This window comes from Orbicella faveolata, unplaced genomic scaffold (genome assembly GCF_042242905.1).
Source record: "Orbicella faveolata isolate gen_17 unplaced genomic scaffold, um_ofav_v1 contig_12, whole genome shotgun sequence".
Taxonomy (NCBI): domain Eukaryota; kingdom Metazoa; phylum Cnidaria; class Anthozoa; order Scleractinia; family Merulinidae; genus Orbicella; species Orbicella faveolata.
The window spans coordinates 31,417,347-31,440,000 of NW_028301539.1; the positions used below are offsets into that span (position 1 = coordinate 31,417,347).

The window sequence follows — 22,654 nt, forward strand, 5'->3', positions numbered from 1 at the left end:
CTAAGCTAAATAATTTTGAGTGTAGCTCCGCTGAGTCAATTAACCGTTGGCGCGCATATTGCATTGACCGCGGACAGGTGGAAAAACAGTTAAACCGGAAAAGCCTGTTGCACATTGTAATTTAGCGTTGTCCAACACGCAGTCGGTCTGGTTGTAATGTTAATCGTATTTGAGAGAATCTCAAGTTTTCTTTCGACACATACTGGGGTGACATACTACTAGATGGACGTGGCCGGGAGCCACGAGTCAAGTCAGTCAATTTGCCATGCTTAACCGAGAAGAGTGACTGCGACCTTAACATCAGTGCCATTATCAACGGGTGTGACCGAGCAAGCGTCTGCTGAGGTTTCCATAGATAGTAACCATGCACGGTAGGGGTGTATTGATATCTTCAAGGCCGCTGCATTCGTGTCTTTTATAGGGTGTCTACTTTAGAGAGGCACTTGTCGCTGGAGAAATGTACTCAGTCCCTTGAAAGCTATTCCCTTATGGACTTAGCCAAAATGTGCTACAAACCTTGCTTGGAGCAGGCGTTGACGCTTAACTCAAAGGCACAATAGGTCACCAGCAAGCCCTCGTTGTTTTAAAAAAGGTTTGGGCTCTCAGGGCAGTCAGTGACAAGCAGCAATCGTATCTTATGGCAAAATTCCGCGTTGGTCAAACGGCAGGCCGAAAGGTTGACGCCGAACTGGTGGCGCGGGAATGCGCAGTGCCCGGGATCCTTATAATATTCGTCTTTTTCAGGTGCTAGTTTTTCTCTCACCTAAGTGCTGCAATGCGCCAAAGTGATCCTGATGAGATGCATGCTCAGGCATCTGAAGAGGAGAGAAATTTTAGTCAGGCAAAGGAAGTTGTAGAAATACTCCAGCTCCAGCATCCTTTGGTACACGACCAGCAAGACTCCTGTGCCTTGGCGATGGAGGGTGACCTAAAGAACCTGAAACTTTGTATGCTACCGTGCGGGTGCGAAGACATGGGACTAGATATACCTCTCCCACTCGAGCGCGGAAAAGCTCCCGGCCACGTCCATCTAGTAGTATGTCACCCCAGTATGTGTCGAAAGAAAACTTGAGATTCTCTCAAATACGATTAACATTACAACCAGACCGACTGCGTGTTGGACAACGCTAAATTATAATGTGCAACAGGCTTTTCCGGTTTAACTGTTTTTCCACCTGTCCGCGGTCAATGCAATATGCGCGCCAACGGTTAATTGACTCAGCGGAGCTACACTCAAAATTATTTAGCTTAGTGACCCCTGTGATACTTCGAGAATCATCTAGTGTTTCAGTGTTGGCGTTAAGAGCTGGAGACCACTTAATCTTCCACGGCATACAGATATCCGAAATTTCCGGGAATACCCTCTCCCCCCTCGCCCCTCCCCGACTGTAGCTACAACTAAGAGCCATTCAAAAACAAGAAATAATTGTTCCTCGATAGGACAGCTTTAACAAGCGCATTTCAATCTACTGTCACTACTTTAAACTTGTAGTCGGTTTATGTAAATTGCGAAATGTTGAACATTTGCGCAAGAGCAGTGAAAGCGTGACTGGGCTGCTCGTACGGTTGTGTGACAACTTTTACAGAGTCTCGAATATCAGCCACGCAGCATGGTTGCCGATATAATAAATACAGATTCATGAGACCCCTGATTCTTACAGCAGAAAGCTTGGGTTCTTTAAGGCAATGCGGAGTGGTATCGAGGGGAATCGACGGCTTTTAGGTATGTTTTCTGTAACATTTTCGGGTTAAATTAGTCGTATTAATATTTTGTTTATTTGTTTCGGGTCAGACCGTTTCACATCTTGTTTCCAATTTATATAGGCGAAATTTATTTGGAACTTGCCACTACACTTTTAAACTTACACTTTTGATGACCTCGGTTTGATTTTGTTGTTGTACCGGTAATACATTGCCGGATTAACCTCTCGACTTCTTGAACTTGAACGGAGATCGGCTGTTTACCAAATTAGAATAAGGGCGCGATTTTGATTTGCTTCAAGATATTTCAACTCGATTAATTTACAGTCCTTTGACGTCCTTGATGCTAAAAAGCATTCCAAGTTGACCCATTATTGTGTCTTAACGAACTTAAAGCGTTTTGGTGAATCGAAAACATTAAGGTTCCAGGAAATCTCTTGCGTTTGTTATGACAACCATTCACGTGTTGTTGACATTAAGGAAATACACGCGATGACAAACTAGACATGACGGCGGACACGAAATTAAACAAAGTTAACGCGCAATGGTTCGAAAACGTCTGGAAACAGTTTTTATGCAGTGGACATTATGTTTCTACTGATAGCAGTGAATTGACGGGATTCTAATTAATGATAGCCTTTTACTTTCGCCATTGAAATTGATTTGTCTCTGGTTTGTGCATAATTATTGTGTTATTTGCGCCCAACACATTGACATAGATTTTCGTTTTTCACAAAGGGAAATACTGCGAGTTCGAGCATGAAACTTGGCATGGTATATCTTTAATAATGATATTTTAAGGCTGTAATGTAAAATAATCGGAAAGTGAGGTACCAGATGCATTTTTATGCTGTTAAACTTGAGCTACATTTTGCCGTTATTTTCCACACGCTTCATAGCTGTTTTTAAAATGGTTCGGAAAACCACTATATCAACATATCTGAGACTAGTTTAAAGCGAGGAATAAATTAGAGTGGTTGTTCCACATTTGTGTGAAGTTTGAAGTCAATTGAGTTTATTTTAAGACTTAAGCAGCGCTTCGTCCTCGCACCTTATTTCGGTCATTTTATTGCACGAAAAACCGCACTTTGACCGCGCTTTCAAATTTTCGCGAATTTCTGAAAAATAAAAATTCGCTGGAACCTCTAAATATGATTTTTAGAATTAGGTCACCTAAGGGTATCTTTGGGCAAAATATGAGCGATTTGTCACATGGGACGTTGACCGGCGTTTCTCGATCCTAACAGTCAGCCATTCTTAAACAACTTTTGTTACAAAAATTTGCAATCCTACGAATCGCATCTCTCTGCAGTTTCGATTTCTGGCATCATCCATTTTGTTCCCGAACAGTTTTTTTTTTTTTCTTTAGGAGCTGGAAAGGTCACATGACAAAAAAACAAACACAAAGAGCTTTTTCTTCAACTCTGCCAGGCAATATAACAGGCTTTTATTTCCAATATATAAATTCAATGCTTCAAAACTAATTTATCACCCTCCAACCAACCTCACTGAAACATGGTATTGTAATACGACTGTCACATTTTATCGAAATTATCTCGATATAGCAAGTCTTCTATTTTTGGTATTTAATTTTAGAATGTAACAATCGCTAGTGCTAGCTCTGTCACTCGATCCATGGGTATTTATTGAATAGGAATAATTATAATTGGCCCAAATTCTATTTATTATTGTGCTGTTGTTGGTGTTGTTGCTGTTCTTGCGTTGTTGTTTTGACTTGTTTGTTTTTTGTTCGTCTATTGAACGTTTCTGAATATAATTGTTATATAACGATATGCAATTTGACTCGGTTATTGCTACGTCATTCTGAGCAATTTCCTTTACGCTAGAGCCAAGGAGGCTTGCATGTAGTTCTTAATTAAATAGTTGTGTAGGAAACTTAACTTAAACTGCTAAACAATGAGCTCTATTCTTTGATGATCGTTTTCCTAATTTTGATCTTCTTGTGTAGCAATTCCTCCACGCCGTTTAAACTGAACTAAATGTTCTTATGCGCCTTGAAGTTAATTCAAGCAATTGATCGAAGGGGTTTTGTCATTACATTTTGCAAATTCTTTCATAAACTTCGTGAATTATCCCTATGAAAAAGTATTTAAACTTGACGAAGTTCATGATTGTTCTCTATGAAAGAGTTTTGAACTTTCGCTTGATGATCCTCATAAGACAACACTCGCTGCCGTTCACATCCGGGTAACCCTTGTCACTGTAGCTTTCAATGGCCGCCGTCAGATCTCGCCAACGGTCATTAAATTCTTGCAATTCTCCTTTAACAGCTTTCTGTGATGGTCCATCAAGAATGTTACAGACGTCTTTACCCAGACGATTAACACGATCTACCTTGAGTTGCATAGAGGGCCTTTCTTCCAACTTAATCTACAAAAAAAAAAAAAAAAAAAAAAAGAAAAAGAAAAAAAGGAAAATAACTCGTATTACATGTTTTTATCCAGCTTCACCCAATAGAGTACATGTAATCCGCGAGACGAGAACAAATATCCCGACTTACATAATGTTCGAGGAACCAGTTTAACAAGTTATCTGTCCACGCTAGAGCACAAAATATCTTAAAATGTGATTTTCGCACAAGAAAACTGGTGTTAGATAATAATTCCCATTTAATACATTTTGCTGTGTTGCAGAGCAGTGTTTTCCTCGCCCGACGGACTTGCTGAACAGAACAACTAAATTAGTTAAATAAGTTACATATATTTTAGCGATCTCTATTTATAAGCTTCAAATGAACTGTAGAAGAGGACGGGATATTCTTTAAGTACCCTGAAAGGGAACGTTGTTTCATAAAAAAGAAATTAACAACTTTTCGACTGCAAAAGAGTCGCTAAAAAAAAAAAGACCTTTGTGTACTCAGCTGAACACGTTCGGGTAGTAAACTCTGATACAACCTTGTACTTAAAAAGCACACTGATGCGATTTGTTGGTGCTTGATATAAATTACCACCGTAAATCCTCGAATTAACGTCCCCCCCCCCCCTTCCTCGAATAAGCGCCCTACCTGTCGGCCAAAGTTTAAAATAAGCGCCCCCGCCCCCCCCTCGAATAAGCGCCCCCCTCTCCTGCCCCCATATTTTGGACCAGTAATGAGACAACAAAGGATGTATAGTTTTCGTCGTGTAGTATTAGATTTGTACAATATTTCAGTTTCAGATTTACAAGTACTAACGGTGCCGCCATTTAAACTTTAGGATCAACTTTTTATGTCGATAAACAGCTCATGTTGTTGTTTAAGCGCAGATGATGGATTAAAAAAATGATCATGTCAGTCAAAGGTTTGGCAAAATTAAATAAGCGCCCCCATTCGATAAAGCGCCCCTCTCGAATAAGCGCTAATTCGAGAATTTACGGTACTTGAAATTAAAGGGTTCGGTAAATCGAAACGTCTTTAATATACCTGGGCTCTTTTCTTGAGGTTTTCGTTTTCTTCATCCGGCATATCTTCTTTATATTCTTTCATCAAGCCCTGTCCATCGTCTATCCAGACATTAACGGAGTCCATCAGGTCGTACATCTCCTTCATTTTATTTTGCGCATTAATTAACTGCAAAAAAGTAATAATAATAATATATAATTAAAAAATACTCGCTCAAACAACCACATCATGCAAAAATGTATATTAGTTAACTGCTGAAACAAGAGTTCAAGCCAATCATATTTTAATAGAAATGTGTTGCTAGCTAGATGACTAGTTTTTTTGCCTTTTTTATTCTCCATTGGCGAGTATCAACAAATATGTTAAATTGAAAAAATATCTTAAGTGCAAGGAGCGTACGGCTGAAAAATCACTGACATTCCTAACATCTAAGGCCAGAGGAAGGAATTAAATGAAACGTTTGTTGGATATTGTTGTTCACCCAGACATGCTAAGACACGATTAAAATCAATTTTGTACCGGTTCTGATATTTCTAAAACTTTGGAAAGCTAAGATCGCCGTTCCAAGCTGACGGACCTTTTGAAATGTGACCACGTTTACGCATGATATTAATACAGTAAGTATAAGTAATATCAAAACCTTTTCCTTTTCATCAATGACCCTTTTGGCCACTTGGTTCCAGCAGTCGTCAAAATCTTGCAACTGAGCTTTGATGTCCTTGGTCGTTTCTTTATCATGATCAGATTCCTCAATGAGAGCTTCCCCTAAATGACGAAGTTTTTGCAATCTCTGCTCTTGTTCTTCGAGTTCCTTTTGAGTGGCCTGTTGGTACAGGTAAAAAGACGCAGGTTATAATTCAGCTGTGGAGGCGCGGTGGCTTCATGGTTAGTGCGCTCGACCCCTGATCGAGCGGTCCGGGCCGGGGATATTGTGTTTTGCGGCTTGGGCAGGACACTTTGTCTTTACAGTGCCTATCTTCACCGTGGTGTACAAACAGATACCGGCAAATTTAATGCTGGGAGTAACCCTGCAATGGACTAAAATCTTATCCAGGGGGAGTAGCAATACTCTTAGTCACTTCATGCTACAGAAGACGAAACCGGGAATGATAAGCTCCGGCCCGATGGGCCTCTTGGTTGGTATGCAGACTTTTTTTATAATTCAGATGTACTTGTGTTAGGCTCTCCGATTAAAAACGAATTACTTTCAATTGTCGATGTTCTGATACTCCAAATGCAGCAAAGTATTCCAATGATTTCTGAATTTTACAATGTATTATAGGTATATTTTGTTCAGTTGCTCTTAATTCATTGGCTTATCTTAAAACTTACTCATGCTCCAATCGATTTCGAACAGACAGTATAGTGGCGTCATGCAAGCAAATCACTCGTTTTCGGCCTTACAAGCTCTAGAAGAGTTTTGCAAATGATAAAGTTACTCGACGTTGCAAAATATATTTCCAAATCAATAAAATAGTCGATTGACTGATTGATTGCGTGATTGATCGATTGGTTAGAAAGAGTTTCTTGAGGGTATAATACATTTTATACTTCATGGAACTCTCAATTCAAATCAGTATTTTTTTTTTTCTTAATGGTTTACTAGTCTGATTATTAAGCCTTTGCAGAATTTGAAAAAGGGTACATTTTCTAATTTTGTCGCTGGGGCAGAAACTACGCATTAATTTCTTTATAATCGCGCTCATTCTAAACTAAGCATTACCTCAAGAAGTTCTAGGCTTTCTTTGACCTGTTCTTCGTCGGCAACATCCGTGTTTGCTACTTGCTTGAGTGTTTTCTCTTTCTGGCTCAGCCAGTTCAGCAAAATAAGCTCCTCATCTCGAAATTTCTGCCAGTCAATCATAGCCTTTGTCAACTTTTGGCCTCGATCTGCGCTCCAGTTCCATGCTTTAGCCCACCGGCTGCTGACGTCTTTGACTTTGTCCCGTGTTTTGCCATCCAAGTCTGGGTCAGATAAATCAGTTGCCAGCACCGACGCTACCAAGGAGATGTCTCCAACTTCTTCTTGGAATTTCTGTTAGTAAAAATTAAACTTCAGTCAGGTCTTTCTGAAACCAAATCGTATTCCACATTGGTTTTTCAATGAAAGTCAACGGTTCAAATCTCAAAGACAAGGAAAGGCCGTTGATGATATGGTATACATGAGTACAATTCTCTTCAGTAAACTAACAGTTACTGGACGAAGTTGAGCAAAATATCGTGATTTGTCGTTTCCAAAGACAGAGGAAAATAAATGTCATATCGCTAACATGCCATGGCATTTCGCAATAACTGACTTAAACAACTGGTTTCCGTTAATAGACCAATTTCGATATATTAAAATTCAGCCTAACACAATAGACCTCAGCACGAGGCTCTGGGGAATAAACCCCACAAACTCTGTAGTTATTCCCCAGAGCCTCGCACTGTGGTCTATTATTTTAGGCTGAATTTTAATATATCGAAATTGGTCTATTACCTGTACAAATTTCAAGTGGCTCAGTGATAGCTCTCGATTTTCACTGAGCATCATAAACAGGCCTAGGCTAGAATGTTTAAGATTACTTTTTTCACCTGACTTAAGTTTTTAGACTTACCAGGTATTTATCATAATTGATAATTCAACACCTTATGTGTACGTAGTTGTTACCTGATGATCCTCCAACTTCGTCTTAACAGCCTCATAGTTAGGACCAAGACTATTTCCTTGCTTCATCTTCCGCTCAGCCTTAGTCAGCCAGCTGTTCATTCGAGCCAACTGTTGCTTTAAAAGGACTGATCTTTCGAAAGCAAGCCTACGATCAAGTAAAGATATCAGATTATCTATTTGCTTGAAACGATCCACAGCTAACTTTATCTTTTTGGAGGTTAACTACTTAACTACTTAACTATCTTATGATTCAGCAAACTATTAACCAATATTCCTTTCCGCTTCCCTTTTCTCCTCCTTTTTAGAGAATCGGTTTAGCTTCGTTTCAGTCAATACTTAAGATATAAGAATATCATTACATTGCAGTTTACTTTTAAGTTGTATCAGATGCGTATTTATATTTATAGTTTTTGGATGAATATCTGGTAGCCGCACCAACACAGTCGGGGGGATTTTTATTTGTTTACTGTTTTGAGTAGTCTGAATAAGTCAATAGTTCTACGAGCTATAGAAAAGTTGGTAACCTGCCAGGTTAAGCAGAAGTTACGTTGGCCCATAATGTATGTGACGTGTATCGTAAGGAAAACAAAACATCAGTTATTCCTGCGTGGCAGTTCCATGATCATTCACTTGTCTTGAATTATTTCTCTTAGGTTCAAACATGCACTGTGTGATCTTTCATGTACTCTCTTGCAAACTGAACTCCTTCGTTCCTTACAGCGCATTATTCTAAATGAAAGAATTTCCTTGACAATGGACATAGTCTAGTTATAATTGTCCAGTCGTTAAGATGTACAACAGTTTTGACGAACAACAGCACAGTAAAACATTCTAGGATAATACACGAGCTGTGAAGCTATGGAGAGATTTGACTCACTTGTCTTGATCCCTTTGAGAATGTTCCAGAAGGTTCTGCATTCTTTTGTCGACATTATTCATTCTGTCTTGAAAGTGTTCTTCTTCCCCTTTGTCAAAGTACCCTTCGCCTATCATGGCTCTACCCTCATTTAACACTTCATATGTACGAGACTTCAGGGGCTCGAGATCCTCACGAAACTTCTGTTAAGCAATATTACAAAAATCCTTACTGAGAACGTATTCCAAAAGCAGTACTGATTTTGGCTACGAAATTATTGTCTGAGATGACACAGCGTAGATGGAGATCATTGTACAATTGTAAGGATCCGTTACTCAAAATCGACGTCGTTTTCGACTTTCACAGTATATGGAACAAAAGACTAACTTTTTTAAAGAAGAAAACCTGAAAAACGTTGAGCACGATTACGGTTGACGCAAACAGTCGGATAACAACCCCAGCAACTCGGCGTTCCCGTCAACCCCGCCTTTCTTCATTTTACTTCCTTCATGAAATGAGACAGGACTCCTGAGAACTCCATCTACACTGCAAGGTTAACCTAGAATTTTTTTACTAACTGGAACTTCTTATGGTTCAAAGATATTTTTATAATGTTCTCATGACATACAGGTAAAAACTCAGGAACCAATTAGATAACGATGTCTTCGAAGAATAACACCATGCTGAAACAAAGCAGATCAGGCTTACTAACATCATTAATTCTGTATTGGACATTTCAGTTTGAGCGAGATGAAGTGGAAGGTAGTGGATCAGATGGAATCTCTCAAAATTAGGAGGCAACTACCAGATGGATCTTCTTGACAAATCCTTTACCTTCTGCTCTTCCAGCTGCTTTATCGCTGTCTCTAAATCCACAGAATCTTTCTCTTTGAACACAGGTTTGCGGTGCTCTGCATCGGACAGTCCGCTCTCCACTTCATTTAAATTCTTGTTTAGTTGAGCAACAGCCTTATCACGCTCCGATTTACTACAAAAGCAAAACACTTTATTTTTATAGAATATTATACCTAATGTAACTATCCATTATAAATAAAAATCTAAGATGGCGGAACTAAGGTTCTCATGTAACGTATTCGACGTCATAATCAACAAAAAATACTTGTAGGAGGCTGAAGGCTAGCTAGCTATTCTTAGCAAACAAACCTCCCTTTGTGCCACGGTTAGGGTACGAGTTTGTAAGTCCAAGGTCCGAGGTCATCGAGCGTGCATTGGGCTAGCTTTATCGCTTAATCTTTTGTACGCGAGTGGTCTAAATATGCAGACGTCTATAGCAGGAGATCTAAACATCTAATTTGACTTCCCCCTGATCACTTTTTTAGTTCAACAGTTCCTGAAGAAATTGCGCCTCACCCCAGGCTTTATTTTCCTTAATTCAAATGACCATTTGTACATATTCATTTTACCTGATGGCCGGTTTACTATCCAGCTGGTCCCAGCTATCATTAAGAGCTCCCTCGACAGCTTCCAGACTATCAATAGTGACGGTCAGCTCGTTGACAGCTGAAGCTTTCTGTTGAAAAAGAGATCTTTTCAATAAAGCCAGGCAGGCAGCTATTTTTCAACTGTTTTGACTCTTGCATCACGTTAATGCAAGAGGCAAGAGAAATGATCTTGAACGGTACATGTTGCACTTCTCCAAGCAAAAGAGAACTGTACATGTGTGGCGGCCATGCATGTGGTCAACGATTCAGACAGGGATTACATACCCGCTCCTTAGCCTTGTTTCCCTCCAGGTAATTGTACAGCTCTGTTAAGTACATGATTATTAGCTTCTTGTCGGGGGTATCGACATCAATATCTGTAAAGTACGCAAAAATATCAATGGTCACTTATGGTAAGACATTATTTTGCTGCCTGCCAAGTCCCATCAGTTTCCTGACTTCGCTTTCTCCCTTCCCTCTTACCAGCACAGCACATGAAAAGCGTGTGACAATAACAATTTCATTGTTTGTCACTGGCTACTGTCTCTTCTATCTGCTAGCATCGATTATATCCTGGTAATATTTTGCTTGTTACATTTTGCTTGTAATTGATCTCTTGTGAACTTGTGTTTAAGTAGCAGGTGATGCCACGAAGTATAGCACTGGGTCGGGATCGCTCACGTTGAGGAGGGTACGCTGAGGCAGTACAATTGAGCAAGGGATAGACGCCAACTAATGCCTTGAATGCAAATTTTATTCCAGAATTTGTTCAGGATAAAACAATAAATAAGCAAACCTGAAGAGTCAAGGTAGCGAGGAACTCCAAAGTGTTTCTCTGCCATTTTAAAGGAGTTATCCAGCCTCGCTTGAATTGATGATTTTTGCTGGGCATCAAAGTCAAACAATTCAGGTCTATAAAAGAGTACGATTTTATTTTGTTAATAGTTCATTGGATAACATACTATCCCTTACTTTTTTATACTGAATATACACACCGACTAGCGGTCTATTTTGCGTTCGAAACTGAAGGCGAATGAAGGCCACCAGCGACATACCTTAAAACCGTGTGATTTTATTTTAAGAGTATCGAATTCTTGTATGCCGTCATTTCGTAAATTTGAAACATACACACATTTGCGTATGAATATAAGCCATAGTATTTATCTCTGTCGTTAACGATAATTCCGCGGATGAAGAAGGGCTAAACCATAGATATCACGCTGTGATTTCTAAAGCACTTTTTCATTTTTGCATTGAAAAAAATTATTACAAGCAGGTCATTTAATAATTTAAGGAGGTAATCGGTGATTTTAGAAATTTCACACGGGCTACAGACATTGAATTTGTTGTTTATTCTCCCGTTAACTTACATGTGAACTGACTTTTTTGTTCGGAGGCGGCACATGCAATTTAAGCAAAATTTGAACGTACTGTAGTTGTGCATTTTATCGCCGATTTCGTACCTGTACGAATGGATAAGAGCGTTGAACGCCAGGCCATTTCTCCAGCTCGAGGTAAAATCTGAGATTGTGACATACTGTTCATACCTAATAAAAAATCAAAAGTGAACATGACTAGAACCGCTAAAAGAGACTATACAATTGTATCTGGAACGTACTCACCCTTTCAGTCGTTCCTTACACCAATCAAGCAGTTTTTTCTCGACGTTGAAGGATTTGGCCGTCTCCTCTGTTACTGTTTCCTGCATTACCTCTTGGACCTATCATTAAGTAAAAATATTATATTCCTTCACCAAGAGAACTTGTTTTTCTCTTGGCTTCACCTCATTCATTTTAGTCAAAATAACATGTAGTTCGCAATTAATCATAAGGATCTTTACGCAGGCAAAAATAATCGAAACGTTATTGTACATGTATTAGTAATACAGGTAAACGACAGAAGATGACTCTAGGGGTCAATTTAATAATACTTTTACACTTGTAATCTACAAATGGAACCATTGTATTTACACGCGCAGACGAAAACGAGTTTAATAAAATTCGTCACAAATCCAGGTTACAAGTGTCTGACTTGTAATTATAGGTGTAGCGCTACACGTATAAAAGATGGTAAGAGTCCAATTTAATAAAACTTTTACAAGAGTCCGGACTTGTATTTTTACAAGAGTCCAACTTGTAAATCACAAGTGGAAATACAAGTCGCATGTCACTTGTAAACATTGAGTACGACTTGTGAAACAGATATTGGAGCGTCAAAACATGTCGTCTTCTAGTGAAGAGCAACTCGACGAGCTCCTGGGACGTCAAATTATCGGTCAACTAGGAATTTTGAAGAAAGAAGGCTTTTTGATATCGACAATCCTAGGGAATTTCGAGGAAAGTTTCGTCTCCCTGTGGATGCCTTCATCCAACTTTTGGAATTTTAAATAGGCCCGCAGATTTTGAAAGGGCAACAGAGATATTAAAATTTGCATTTATAAACACTTGTATCCTGACCTGCGATACACGTGTAAATTCCAGTGTAGAAAATAGTTTCGTTGAATCCTTGTATTTACAAGCCGGACTTTACACGTGTAAATTACACGTGTAAAAACTACAAGTGTAATTTATTTACTGAGTTGACACCTGGGTTTACTTTTATATTTGGACAATGTTGATGGCTTGGAAAATCTAATCCTGAATTTTGTTTTAAATGTGCCACTTACTTGGAATCGGAGAATAATGCTCCACATGAGTCCAAGGATTGCACGAGGCTTTCCATCAACGATGTCGAATCCATTGATACCCACCAGTTTTACCTTGAAAAGGATTGTAAACTCGGTTTTTGATGCATATCATAAAATACTGTATAACAGTTTATAAGAGCGCAATTTTCAACCAACACGACTGAAGAGGCTCCCCTCAATTATTTAATTTGTCCGGTTGCAGTAACAAATTTCCAGTGTAATTACTTTAATATGCAGCACGAACGAAAGAATTTGACCAAGGCTCCAGCCCTATGCACTGAACCACTCCATTTGAAATGCAAGGTTCAACTACAAAACGGCCACCGCCCTTTCTCCATTCCCCTCCACCCTCATTAAGTTCATCATAACAAGAAACAAAATCGGCACAAAAACAGATATACCTTGTGTTTCTCGAGTAAATCCATGGCTTGCTCAACATTGTTCAGCTTATGAACACGCATGTTTCCTTTCTCCTTTTTCTAGAAAAAGAAAGCAAAACAACAGCATGAACACTGAAGAGCACTATATGAGGATTTGCCTAGAGTTTAACTGATAGCCGAGAATTGGTCAAAATTGTTAACTCTCAGCTAAGAAGTGAGACGTTTTTAACTAACTGCCGAGATCTGATATCGCAAAATTCCCTGATAGTTTAGAGATGGGCTGAAATTTTAACCATGTTTAACTGATGGCCAAGAATATCACCTCAATTCAGGCTCTCTTATATCATTAAAGGTTTATACTCCTGCCTACTTAAGCCTACTAAACTACACGTATCAAGTGAGATCTGCACTTGGCCAGTTTCTGTGCATAGCATGACGAAATTTATTATTACTCTAAGACGCGTTGTCAGGGCATGGCAATTTTATCTGGACACCCCAACAGAACTTTATTAAACTACTATTTTTTTGCATCTGCAGGAGTGCATTTCACTTTTACACTGATTATTATTATTATTATTATTATTATTATTATTATTATTATTATTTTCACGTAACGCACGTTGCATTTTTGCCTCTAAATGGCACCATGAAATGGTTTGTCGCATCTGTTCGTAAAGTAGTGGTAATTTGCCAACAAACACTTTCCTCAGTGTCACTGAACTAAAGTTTGAAACCACCCCCCCCCCCAAAAAAAAGGCTTTTTGTTTTCAACATCCAAGATCGAAACCCCAATAAAAAATGCGTTAAGTTTCGTTTTGATTGGATTAATCGTAATATTTACCAATGGACAATTCAGAAGACATTCCAGCAGGTTCAACAACATTTTCCCGTCCATCAAGTCAATAACGATGTCTCTTATCTCAAGTGGAGGGTCATGCTACGAGGAAAAAATATACATAAGTATTAATAAGCGTCTCTACCATCTGCCAACATTTGTAATGAGTGGGTCCTCCCTTTGAGTAGAACAGCTCCCAATATATATATTTTTTTTCATGTAAATAATATTGCTTTTTAAATAAATCCAGTGGTTAATAAGAAAAAAGATATATCGCATTTTTGTTATCAAGAAAACCCAGAATTCCTGTTGACCACAATACAATTCACAAGCAAACGCGTCAAAGAATTGAACTGATTCGACAATATTGCAAATAAATGAAGCTATAAGCCTGACTTTTTACTCAAAGTAGAATATTCATGTCTCTAAAGTGAGCGGAAATTTATCAATACCTGAGCAAGCTTTGCATTCACCCATTTGGTAAATGTTTTCCTGTGTAAGGTTTCTCTCTCGCCTGTAATGAAATCACATAATAATATTTACAAAAAGAAAATTCGCATGATATGATTTAACTTCTTAGTCCCTACTTCTTCTTTGAATGGTTTGTTTATTTCCAAGTGATTTTGTTTCCTTTGTCCGCATGAACTTGTATTGTTTTCATTTGTCTTGTTTGATTTGTCCACGTTTGGTGGTCATTTGAGGTAAACCCTCTGTTAGCGTTTGTAATTCAACCTTACCCCCTTTGTTAATTTCCTATCTGAACTCCTTCGTCCGCGGTTTTGTTATTTTCGTCCCTCGATCAATAAAATTCTTTGAATATTTTAATGTCATAATTGTCCCACTAACAAAGAAACAAACGATAGTGTTTTTAAGTGCCTTTTTATATATGCAAGCTTTGAAATGTACGTTGGCATGGAGTTAATTGAATATCTAAATTTCAATACTGTTAAATTCTCTCTCTGATTACTTATAAACGAATGTTTTTTTCTAAATGTTGTCACTTTGCTTATGACAAATGTGTGGATATTGATAGAACGAGATTTGAGACTGAGCAGAATATTATATCTCAAGAGTGTTCTTTTCGAATGATTTTATGCCATTATTTTTACTTTTTCATTACAGCTTTTAACACTGAAACGTGACATTTTACTTTTCATACTTAAATATCATTTGCTAGACATAAGTTTGAAATAATTCCTTTCTCTTCCAATCAATCAAACAATTGCAAAGATGCCAATATTAGAATTGTTATTGAATTCGTTACACTCCACTACACAAGTTTAAGTCGTTTTAATACCCGAGACATAACTCAAGCCATATTTATCACCACGCATCAAAACATGCATGCTGTTACGTAGGAAAAAACCTAAGCTGCAATTAAAATTACTTATGTATTAATAAGCTTGTTTCTATATGTTAACATAGCTGTGAACTAAATTCCAAGCATATCTGAGAAATTGAAGGCAAAGCAAAAAAAATTTACCACTTTTTTTTTTTTAAAGTTTGTGTTGTGATTCGGTCATGTTTTTCCTAAGCAAAGTATATCCGAGGTCAGAAATTTCGTTTCTGTTCATTTCCTGTCAAATATTTCGAAATAAAGACCAGCATCAAAGCAGTCGATGTCAAGTGCCTTGGATCAACACGAGTGTTTTAACATACAAGTAGTCTTTTAAATTATTCCCGCTTTTACAACCAAACGTGACTTTTCTCTCCCTCTCGAATGTTGGCAAATGTTGGTCTGGCCAGCATCGACTTTTCGCTATCGAAGTACATTGATGTTAAGTGAACGAGCTTTTGTGGTGTCCATTAAGATTTACAGGGTACGTGAAGCTCGTATTATGCAAAGTTCCAGATTGTTTACAACTGGTAGAATGACGGGGTTTAAACTGGATTAGACTGACTAAAGGCATGAACCCGCAACCCCCTGACTGTTTTTGTTCATTCACACTGCACAAAATTAAACTTCGGCAGGCAAAATTAAACCTGCCTTTGCTACATTCATTCACAATGCCCGCAGTCGCAGCTATCAAAGCCCACACTCCGTAATCGAAGAGAATTTGATCAATCGAGCATTTGCTACACGCGTTCGCCATGGTTAAGCCTTCAACGGAAAAATAAGTTCCAAAGTTTTCATACCTGTGCGGTCTTGTATTTTTTTCTTCAGTTTAATGGAGTTCTGGCGAGCAGCTTCTACTTCACGGTCTCCCATGCTTAAAGCAGCTCTCACTTCGTCAAGATTACTGTTCGTCTGTACTTAATTAACAGTTGACTGCTCAATTTAGGGTAGATATGCAAATGTATAGTCAAACTACTTAGCCGCTAGTCGACAATGGCACCGCAAGGTCAACTTAATTTGAATATAAATACTAACGCGTAAAAATGCGTTTGAAGTTTTCGTGAAATGTTGCATGCTTCCACGTCGTAAAATAATAATAAAAAGGCATATTTCTGCATTGACCTGATTCAAAACAAGCAAAAAAAATTTGCAAACTATCTTTACGGGTTGGCTTGTCGAAATGATCGTTTAGTTCTAATTTTAGCTCGATTAATACAAGAAATTCCATTTTGTTTTAATATCAACACAAAAATTGTGAGCACGATCGTGTTTTAAAAAAAAGTATTTAATGTTCATTATTTTTTTGAAAATTAAATATACTAGTTGAACTCGAAGAAAAGAATAAGAACGACAAAGGCTGATAACAATTCAAGACTAATCACGGACAAGTTACAAAAAATTCACCAAGGAACAAAAAATAACGAGCTTATGAGTAAATAAAACAATCTTTAGTTAATACATTTTGTTCATACCGAATTATACAAACAAGGCATTCACAAAAGTACACATGCAGTGTTAGTAAAAGTAAAAATAACTATGGCAATACTGAAAATGCTCAAAGGAGATTTTACGAAGAGCAATGACCAAGTGCAAGATAATTGTTTTTCTGTGACAGCCGTTTTCATTTGTAGATATGTAGTTTTATGCTGATTTTGATTGATTGTCATTGCTTTTTAAATTCTAAGCTAAGTCAGGGACGACTTCTGAGGAATTTCGACTGACGTCTGAGATTTGGAATTGGTCTTTGAAACTAAAAACAGACTCAACTGCACAAATTTGTTCGCAGACCTTTTACTTTCTCGTGAGCATAGTCACGAGCGCGAGAAATATAAAAAATAGAAAACCGCATGGGGCTGAACAAAGGGGAGAGTAGGAGATTGGGATGGGTAAACAAAAATATAAATTATTACCTTTCTTCCGCTCAACGCCAACGTAATTGTAAAAAGGGACGAAGAAAAAAAGGGGAACTTGTCTTAAGTATCCATGATTTTTCGTTTTTTTTTTTTTTATTTAACTTAGTTCAATATTCCCGTTTTCGCTCTTTCCGACAAAAAGGATCAAACAGTCAGTGGGACAGGTTTGCGACTGAGAAACACGCCTTTAAATTGATCAAGCCCAGAGGCAGAGTGTGTCACATTATTAGACTCCTTTCACTTCTGGGAAAGAGTGTGAACACTGGAGCAGCTACCAACCTTGAACGACTTCAGACAGGGCTCCTAGATCTGGCTATTTCCTCCTAGTAACTCAGTCTACTGCTACTTACTATAGAACTACTCCTAGTTGGTAACTTGCGTTGTAGCTTTAAGTTAATTAGGCACGAAAGTCATATGACAGAAGAGTCACTATAGATACTGCTATTAACTGGATTTATGGGGGAAAAAAACTAATATTTAAATTTGGACATTTACATGAGCTATGTTCACCGTTGATCAACTTGTGTCAACATTTTTGTTAACATTACCTCTTTTGTCATACTTGAGATAAAATACGTTCGCACGAGAAATGTTGATTCGAATGATTTTTTGAACATTTTCGTGAGGCTTTCCTGCTTCCACCTGACTCTATAAACAATTTGAAATTAAAAAATACTGCAGCAATTAATTTTTCTTTGAGTAATATAAACACAACAACGCACAACACTCACTGGCAAGAAACATCCGGCATTCTAGTTCAAGTCTAAAATAAAGCCTGTAAAACACGGTTTATTCTTGATAATTGTATCCAATTTTGTTCAAAACATAGCAGGTTTGGTTATGTTTTTATATATAAATTCTACAAGCAATTTTGTTTATTTTTTGAAGTTATATGTTTTATACATATTTATCAACAATGTATCGGAATAAAACACGTAAGAACAAAGCTGCGTAAACACTAGTGAATATTACAGCCTCGTTTAATTCTGACTGCCACTTCTTTTCACTTTGCTTGATCAGTGTAAAAACCACAAACCGAACATTTTCTTCACATCAACTTTTCACTTAAGCGTTGGTGTAGATAGGGAAGCCCATTCACGTGAGACCTACACATGAGAACTATCTGAACGTTCCTGGATCACTAGCGAAACATGGCCACTACTTTCTCTTAACCAAATAATGTATTATTACGATTACATCATTTTAACTGATTCCACGCCACATCGTTAATGCTCTGATTTAATTTAGCGTGATTTCGATGTGAGCGTAAGTTTGGAGTCTTTTGAGCATGAGAGAATTATAATGTGTACTTATTATCTCCAGAAGATCTGTGTACTTACTGGCTAAGATCGCGAACTGCTGTGTGTGACGCCGAACAAGATTGACATCCTTAACGACTTTCTGAAACTTTTTTACAGCAGGCTTTGAATTACCAACCGGAGTTTTACCTTCCATCTTCAAATTTAAACAGGGTGTACTAACAGCGAGGGCAGCAAGACGCACTTGTCCCTCGGTAGTATTTTACCTCCCCTCACAAACGAATTTATGCACAGACCTGTAGAAGCGTGATTTTAAAAGGGAAATGAAAATGTCATATTTGTAGGAGTGGCCCGTTCTCTAGAAACCGTTCATCATTTGCATGAGAAAGACTTAGAATTCTTCGTACTGAATATTATGTTAGTTTAGAGAATTTGGTGTACATCGATCAAAAAATATTTGCGCATGCACAGTTACGATTCAGTCAAAATTTTATGCAATAAAATTTTATATTCTTTGTTCCTAACGAGCTTCAGTTGTAGCCGAATGCATGGAGTTGACAATAGTGGCTTTCACCAAGAGTTTAGAAAGGAGCTGCGGCAACTTGAATAAAACGAAGCGACAGCACAACTTGACCATCTTCATTAATTTGACATCACAAATTGAGTTTGACATTATGTTTGAAATTTTGCCGTCTCCGATTTCGTAGATAAAATAAATCAACCATTCCTCTTTCTATTTTACAAATAGATTCACTCGTGCTTGTAAATATATATAAAAAATTGTTTTAATGGCTCGTGTTTTATGAATTTGTATCTATTAATTACCATTTGAAATTCTGTTATATACTTCCGGTCAAGCTAGTAATATCGATCTCATGTCACAGTGTTTTCCTTTTCCTATGAATATGGTAAAATTCCATACACGTTGCACAGCTCCAAGCATTCGCAGTTCAAGCCTTTAAAATATTTTTGTCCTTATGTTACACCAACGCTACTGTTAAAAAAACGTATATTGTAACATAGATATTGACGACGTACTGAGATTTTCTTGATCCTAAAATTTCATTTATTCGTCGTACGAAAGGAAGATACTATAATTATCTTTCACATGTTAGGATATTGGTGTTATCATGGTTACGGACATGTCAGCCAATAAGGGCCTCCCTTTCACTGGCGAGGTCTTGCGGCCGTTCTTGTCATAACAATTTAATTTCCAAAACTAAAAAAAAAAATTAACCCAGAAAATAGCACTTTTTTTAGGAGCAAACGTACTTTATATGGTGGTCACACCACCGAGCTTAGTTGAGGTGGCCACTCATCGGTGCTTACAAAAATGAATAACAAACTGAGATGTTGAACATTTGGATGTGTTAGATTCTCACGTGATGATATCTCTCAAGAGTGCAGTGCAGCGAGGATGCCATCAGCACTCTAGGATAAGATTTCTCTCCCCGCGCGGTCATATCCTCTATATTTCCTTATGGAGCTGTTTCGTATGCCAGCCCGTCTTAATCTAATGATCATGGTGCAGGCTGTAAACTTTTTCTTCGCACGTAAACTACGTCTTAATTGTTAGCAATTTTTTTGTTAGCAAAAAGACAACAGAAAAAATTAACGCCGCGCAATTTCATAAGAATTTAACGCCACTTTACAAAAGCAAAACATGTCGTTTGCTCTCTTGATGCATTCATTAATCTTTCGTGTCGATAGTCTTTCCTTCTGAACCATCCATCAGATAACTGATGCCTACTACAAATACTGACCTTTGTAGCATAACGTGTGCTTCATCATAAACGCACATCTACTTTGTATTACTATATGGTTTTGTTCAATATCATTGTGAAATTAGGCCTAATGTACATTGTAAATCTGTAATAGTGAATGACTCGGTTATTTAAGAAGGGTCAGAAAATTTTCGCCACATTAGAATCCTTTTAGCAGGATTTACTGTCAAAACGAGAAATTTAGATCTCGCGAAATTTGCCTCTACACTTTTGTCAAATTAAGTTTCCGCGAAAATAATTGTTGGGTAGAGTTATCCAAAATAGAGTTAGTACAGCCATTCTAAACTTGAACTAGTTGTTTTAACCAAATTTTTCAATGGAAACAAAACCTAGCCACATTTAAATAGAGATTCTGTTACTGCGTCATCTTTAATGGACGCTGCCCTGGATGATCTTTATAAAGGTGATTCTTGTCCTCTTCGTCTGCATCTTAAATATACTTAAAACAATATATTTTACTTACCGCCTGACCTATTTTCTCGTACTGTTTGATCATAACTCATAACTTTCGGGATTTTCTCGAGACTTTGTAGAAAACGCGTGTGATTGCTATCTATATTTCAGACGTCATGTTTAGAAACAAGACAGTATAAAATGGGTATCGGATAGTACGTGCTAAGTGCATTTAACTCGCCTTCAGTTCGACATATGTAAGACACATGGGCTATTATAATAATAGCCCCATATTTGTGAGAGCGAACCGTTCTCTAGAGACCATTAACCCTTTCACATCCTGGTTTTAAGTGTCATTTCTCTCTACTGATTTCAGACAACTCCTCCAGCGTCGTCAGTTCAGTAAAATTCAGTACAACACCAAGGCAAGTAGAATTGAAGATTTCTTCATATACTTTGTGGATCCTTTCGGCAATGGTTTGAAATTTGATATGTCAGAAAAAGAAATTCTGTTTGAGCGAAGAAGAATATCGTGCATGAAAATAACTTGACTCTTTCTTTCTTTCTTTCTTTCTTTCTTTCTTTCGTTTTTCAGGTACTAATTGATTTGCTGTCTTTTCGCTGTTAGCGGCTGACATAACGCTTTAATAGTGTTGATCCTAGCAGTATGCAGGACACCTGTCATATATGAACTCAGTTAAATGACCTTGCTCTCCATGAGTTCTCGTAGCTCAGTGGATAGAGCGCCCGCCCGGTACTCGGGAGGTCATGGGTTCGATTCCTGTCGGGGACTCAGAATTTTTCTATGTCCCACACTCGCATCATATTGATTAATTCACCTTCAGTTCTCATAACGCTTTTTATTATATGGAGAAGAGTGTTTTACTGGGAACTAAACCACTCGTAGATTCCATACGCCACTTCATCCGGGACCCGAGTGGCGTATTTTCCGTATGTCACCTTTGTGAGCGTCGTATCGTTCAATGACGGCACGATTCCCGCCTTTTACTTTTGTTGAATTGGTTTCTCCATATAATAAAAAGAACATTACACGTTGGCTCGAAGATATGAATTTTATGTTCTCGTGGCAAGAACAATATCTCACGAGTGAGCGAAGCGAACTCGTGAGATATTGTTCTTGCCACTCGAACATAAAATTCATATCTTCTCGCCACCGTGAAATATCCTCTATATATTTCCTTGGCAATATTGATCAGCATTGTAAACCGTTGACAATAGTCCCGTTTACTCAATACACAGTTAATATATTTTCAAAATGCGGCTGAGTTCCCAGTAAAATGACTGTAATACTATATTGTCCCGGCTGGGCTGATGAATCTCACAAAAATTCGTAATGTTTTTAGCAATTAGTGCAACGTTGAGAGTGCTATAAACGGTTAATGTAATCGGCGGCTCCTTAGCGCTCGTCCCACGTCGGAATTAATACGTCTAAGGTTAAAACAATTCTCACTTTTTGAAGCAGCAGCTTCTAACTGAAGTTTTACAAATGAACGGCTCAGAACGCAGCATGAAAGCCAGGCTAAGTGCCAAAAATGTCGGATATTACCACTGATGTGGCTAACAGGAGCCAACCATGAGAAAGTTTCTTGTCAAACCGCGTCTTTCGTACAAAAACCTTCCCATGAAAATGAGTTTTTACATCGAAAGACCTTATTCGGAAACGGTTCTTGTCTTAGTACGGACAATTGCGAGGGTAGTTTGAAACTGAGAGCTAAAACCAGCATATTGCTGTGAAAACTCTCGCAGTAAGTGCACTTGATTGCACTTTTTTTGGTTAAGAGTGCCGTCAAAATCACAAAGAAGAGCACAAAAGAAAACCACACGCATCATTCCTTTCACTTCTCCAATGCTCATAGAGTTTCAATACCCATGATGCTCATGTGTTACGGTCAGCATTATCCGACATCAGAATGGCTTCAACCTTTTTACACTCCGCTGGTATCATTGCTTCTCAAAATATGTTTTCTAGCTCAAAATGAAAGACATTTTGTTGCGAAG

The 22,654-nt window shown here is 38.0% G+C and overlaps 1 protein-coding gene across 4 annotated transcripts in view; it reads right to left on the reverse strand.

Annotated features, from left to right (window-relative positions):
- Positions 1-3,112: 3,112 nt before the first annotated feature.
- Positions 3,113-22,654, reverse strand: part of LOC110040252 (utrophin-like) — a 25,906-nt gene continuing 6,364 nt past the window's right edge. Inside the window, exons 1-17 of one of the 4 annotated variants that reach the window (XM_020745466.2) lie at positions 20,706-20,832; positions 14,403-14,464; positions 13,957-14,052; positions 13,137-13,214; positions 12,715-12,807; positions 11,672-11,769; positions 11,513-11,596; positions 10,846-10,961; positions 10,335-10,426; positions 10,032-10,138; positions 9,442-9,595; positions 8,629-8,810; positions 7,752-7,896; positions 6,825-7,136; positions 5,742-5,924; positions 5,123-5,269; positions 3,113-4,092 (exon numbers count right to left, since the gene is read on the reverse strand). In XM_020745466.2, the coding sequence (XP_020601125.2) occupies positions 3,841-4,092; positions 5,123-5,269; positions 5,742-5,924; positions 6,825-7,136; positions 7,752-7,896; positions 8,629-8,810; positions 9,442-9,595; positions 10,032-10,138; positions 10,335-10,426; positions 10,846-10,961; positions 11,513-11,596; positions 11,672-11,769; positions 12,715-12,807; positions 13,137-13,214; positions 13,957-14,052; positions 14,403-14,464; positions 20,706-20,745 (2,241 nt within the window). In that variant the 5' untranslated portion in view covers positions 20,746-20,832 and the 3' untranslated portion in view covers positions 3,113-3,840. Of the gene's footprint in view, positions 4,093-5,122; positions 5,270-5,741; positions 5,925-6,824; positions 7,137-7,751; positions 7,897-8,628; positions 8,811-9,441; positions 9,596-10,031; positions 10,139-10,334; positions 10,427-10,845; positions 10,962-11,512; positions 11,597-11,671; positions 11,770-12,714; positions 12,808-13,136; positions 13,215-13,956; positions 14,053-14,402; positions 14,465-16,086; positions 16,372-18,539; positions 18,750-20,705; positions 20,833-22,654 lie in introns of those variants that run through there. The other 3 variants (XM_089277678.1, XM_020745465.2, XM_020745464.2) reach the window with 3 other exon arrangements.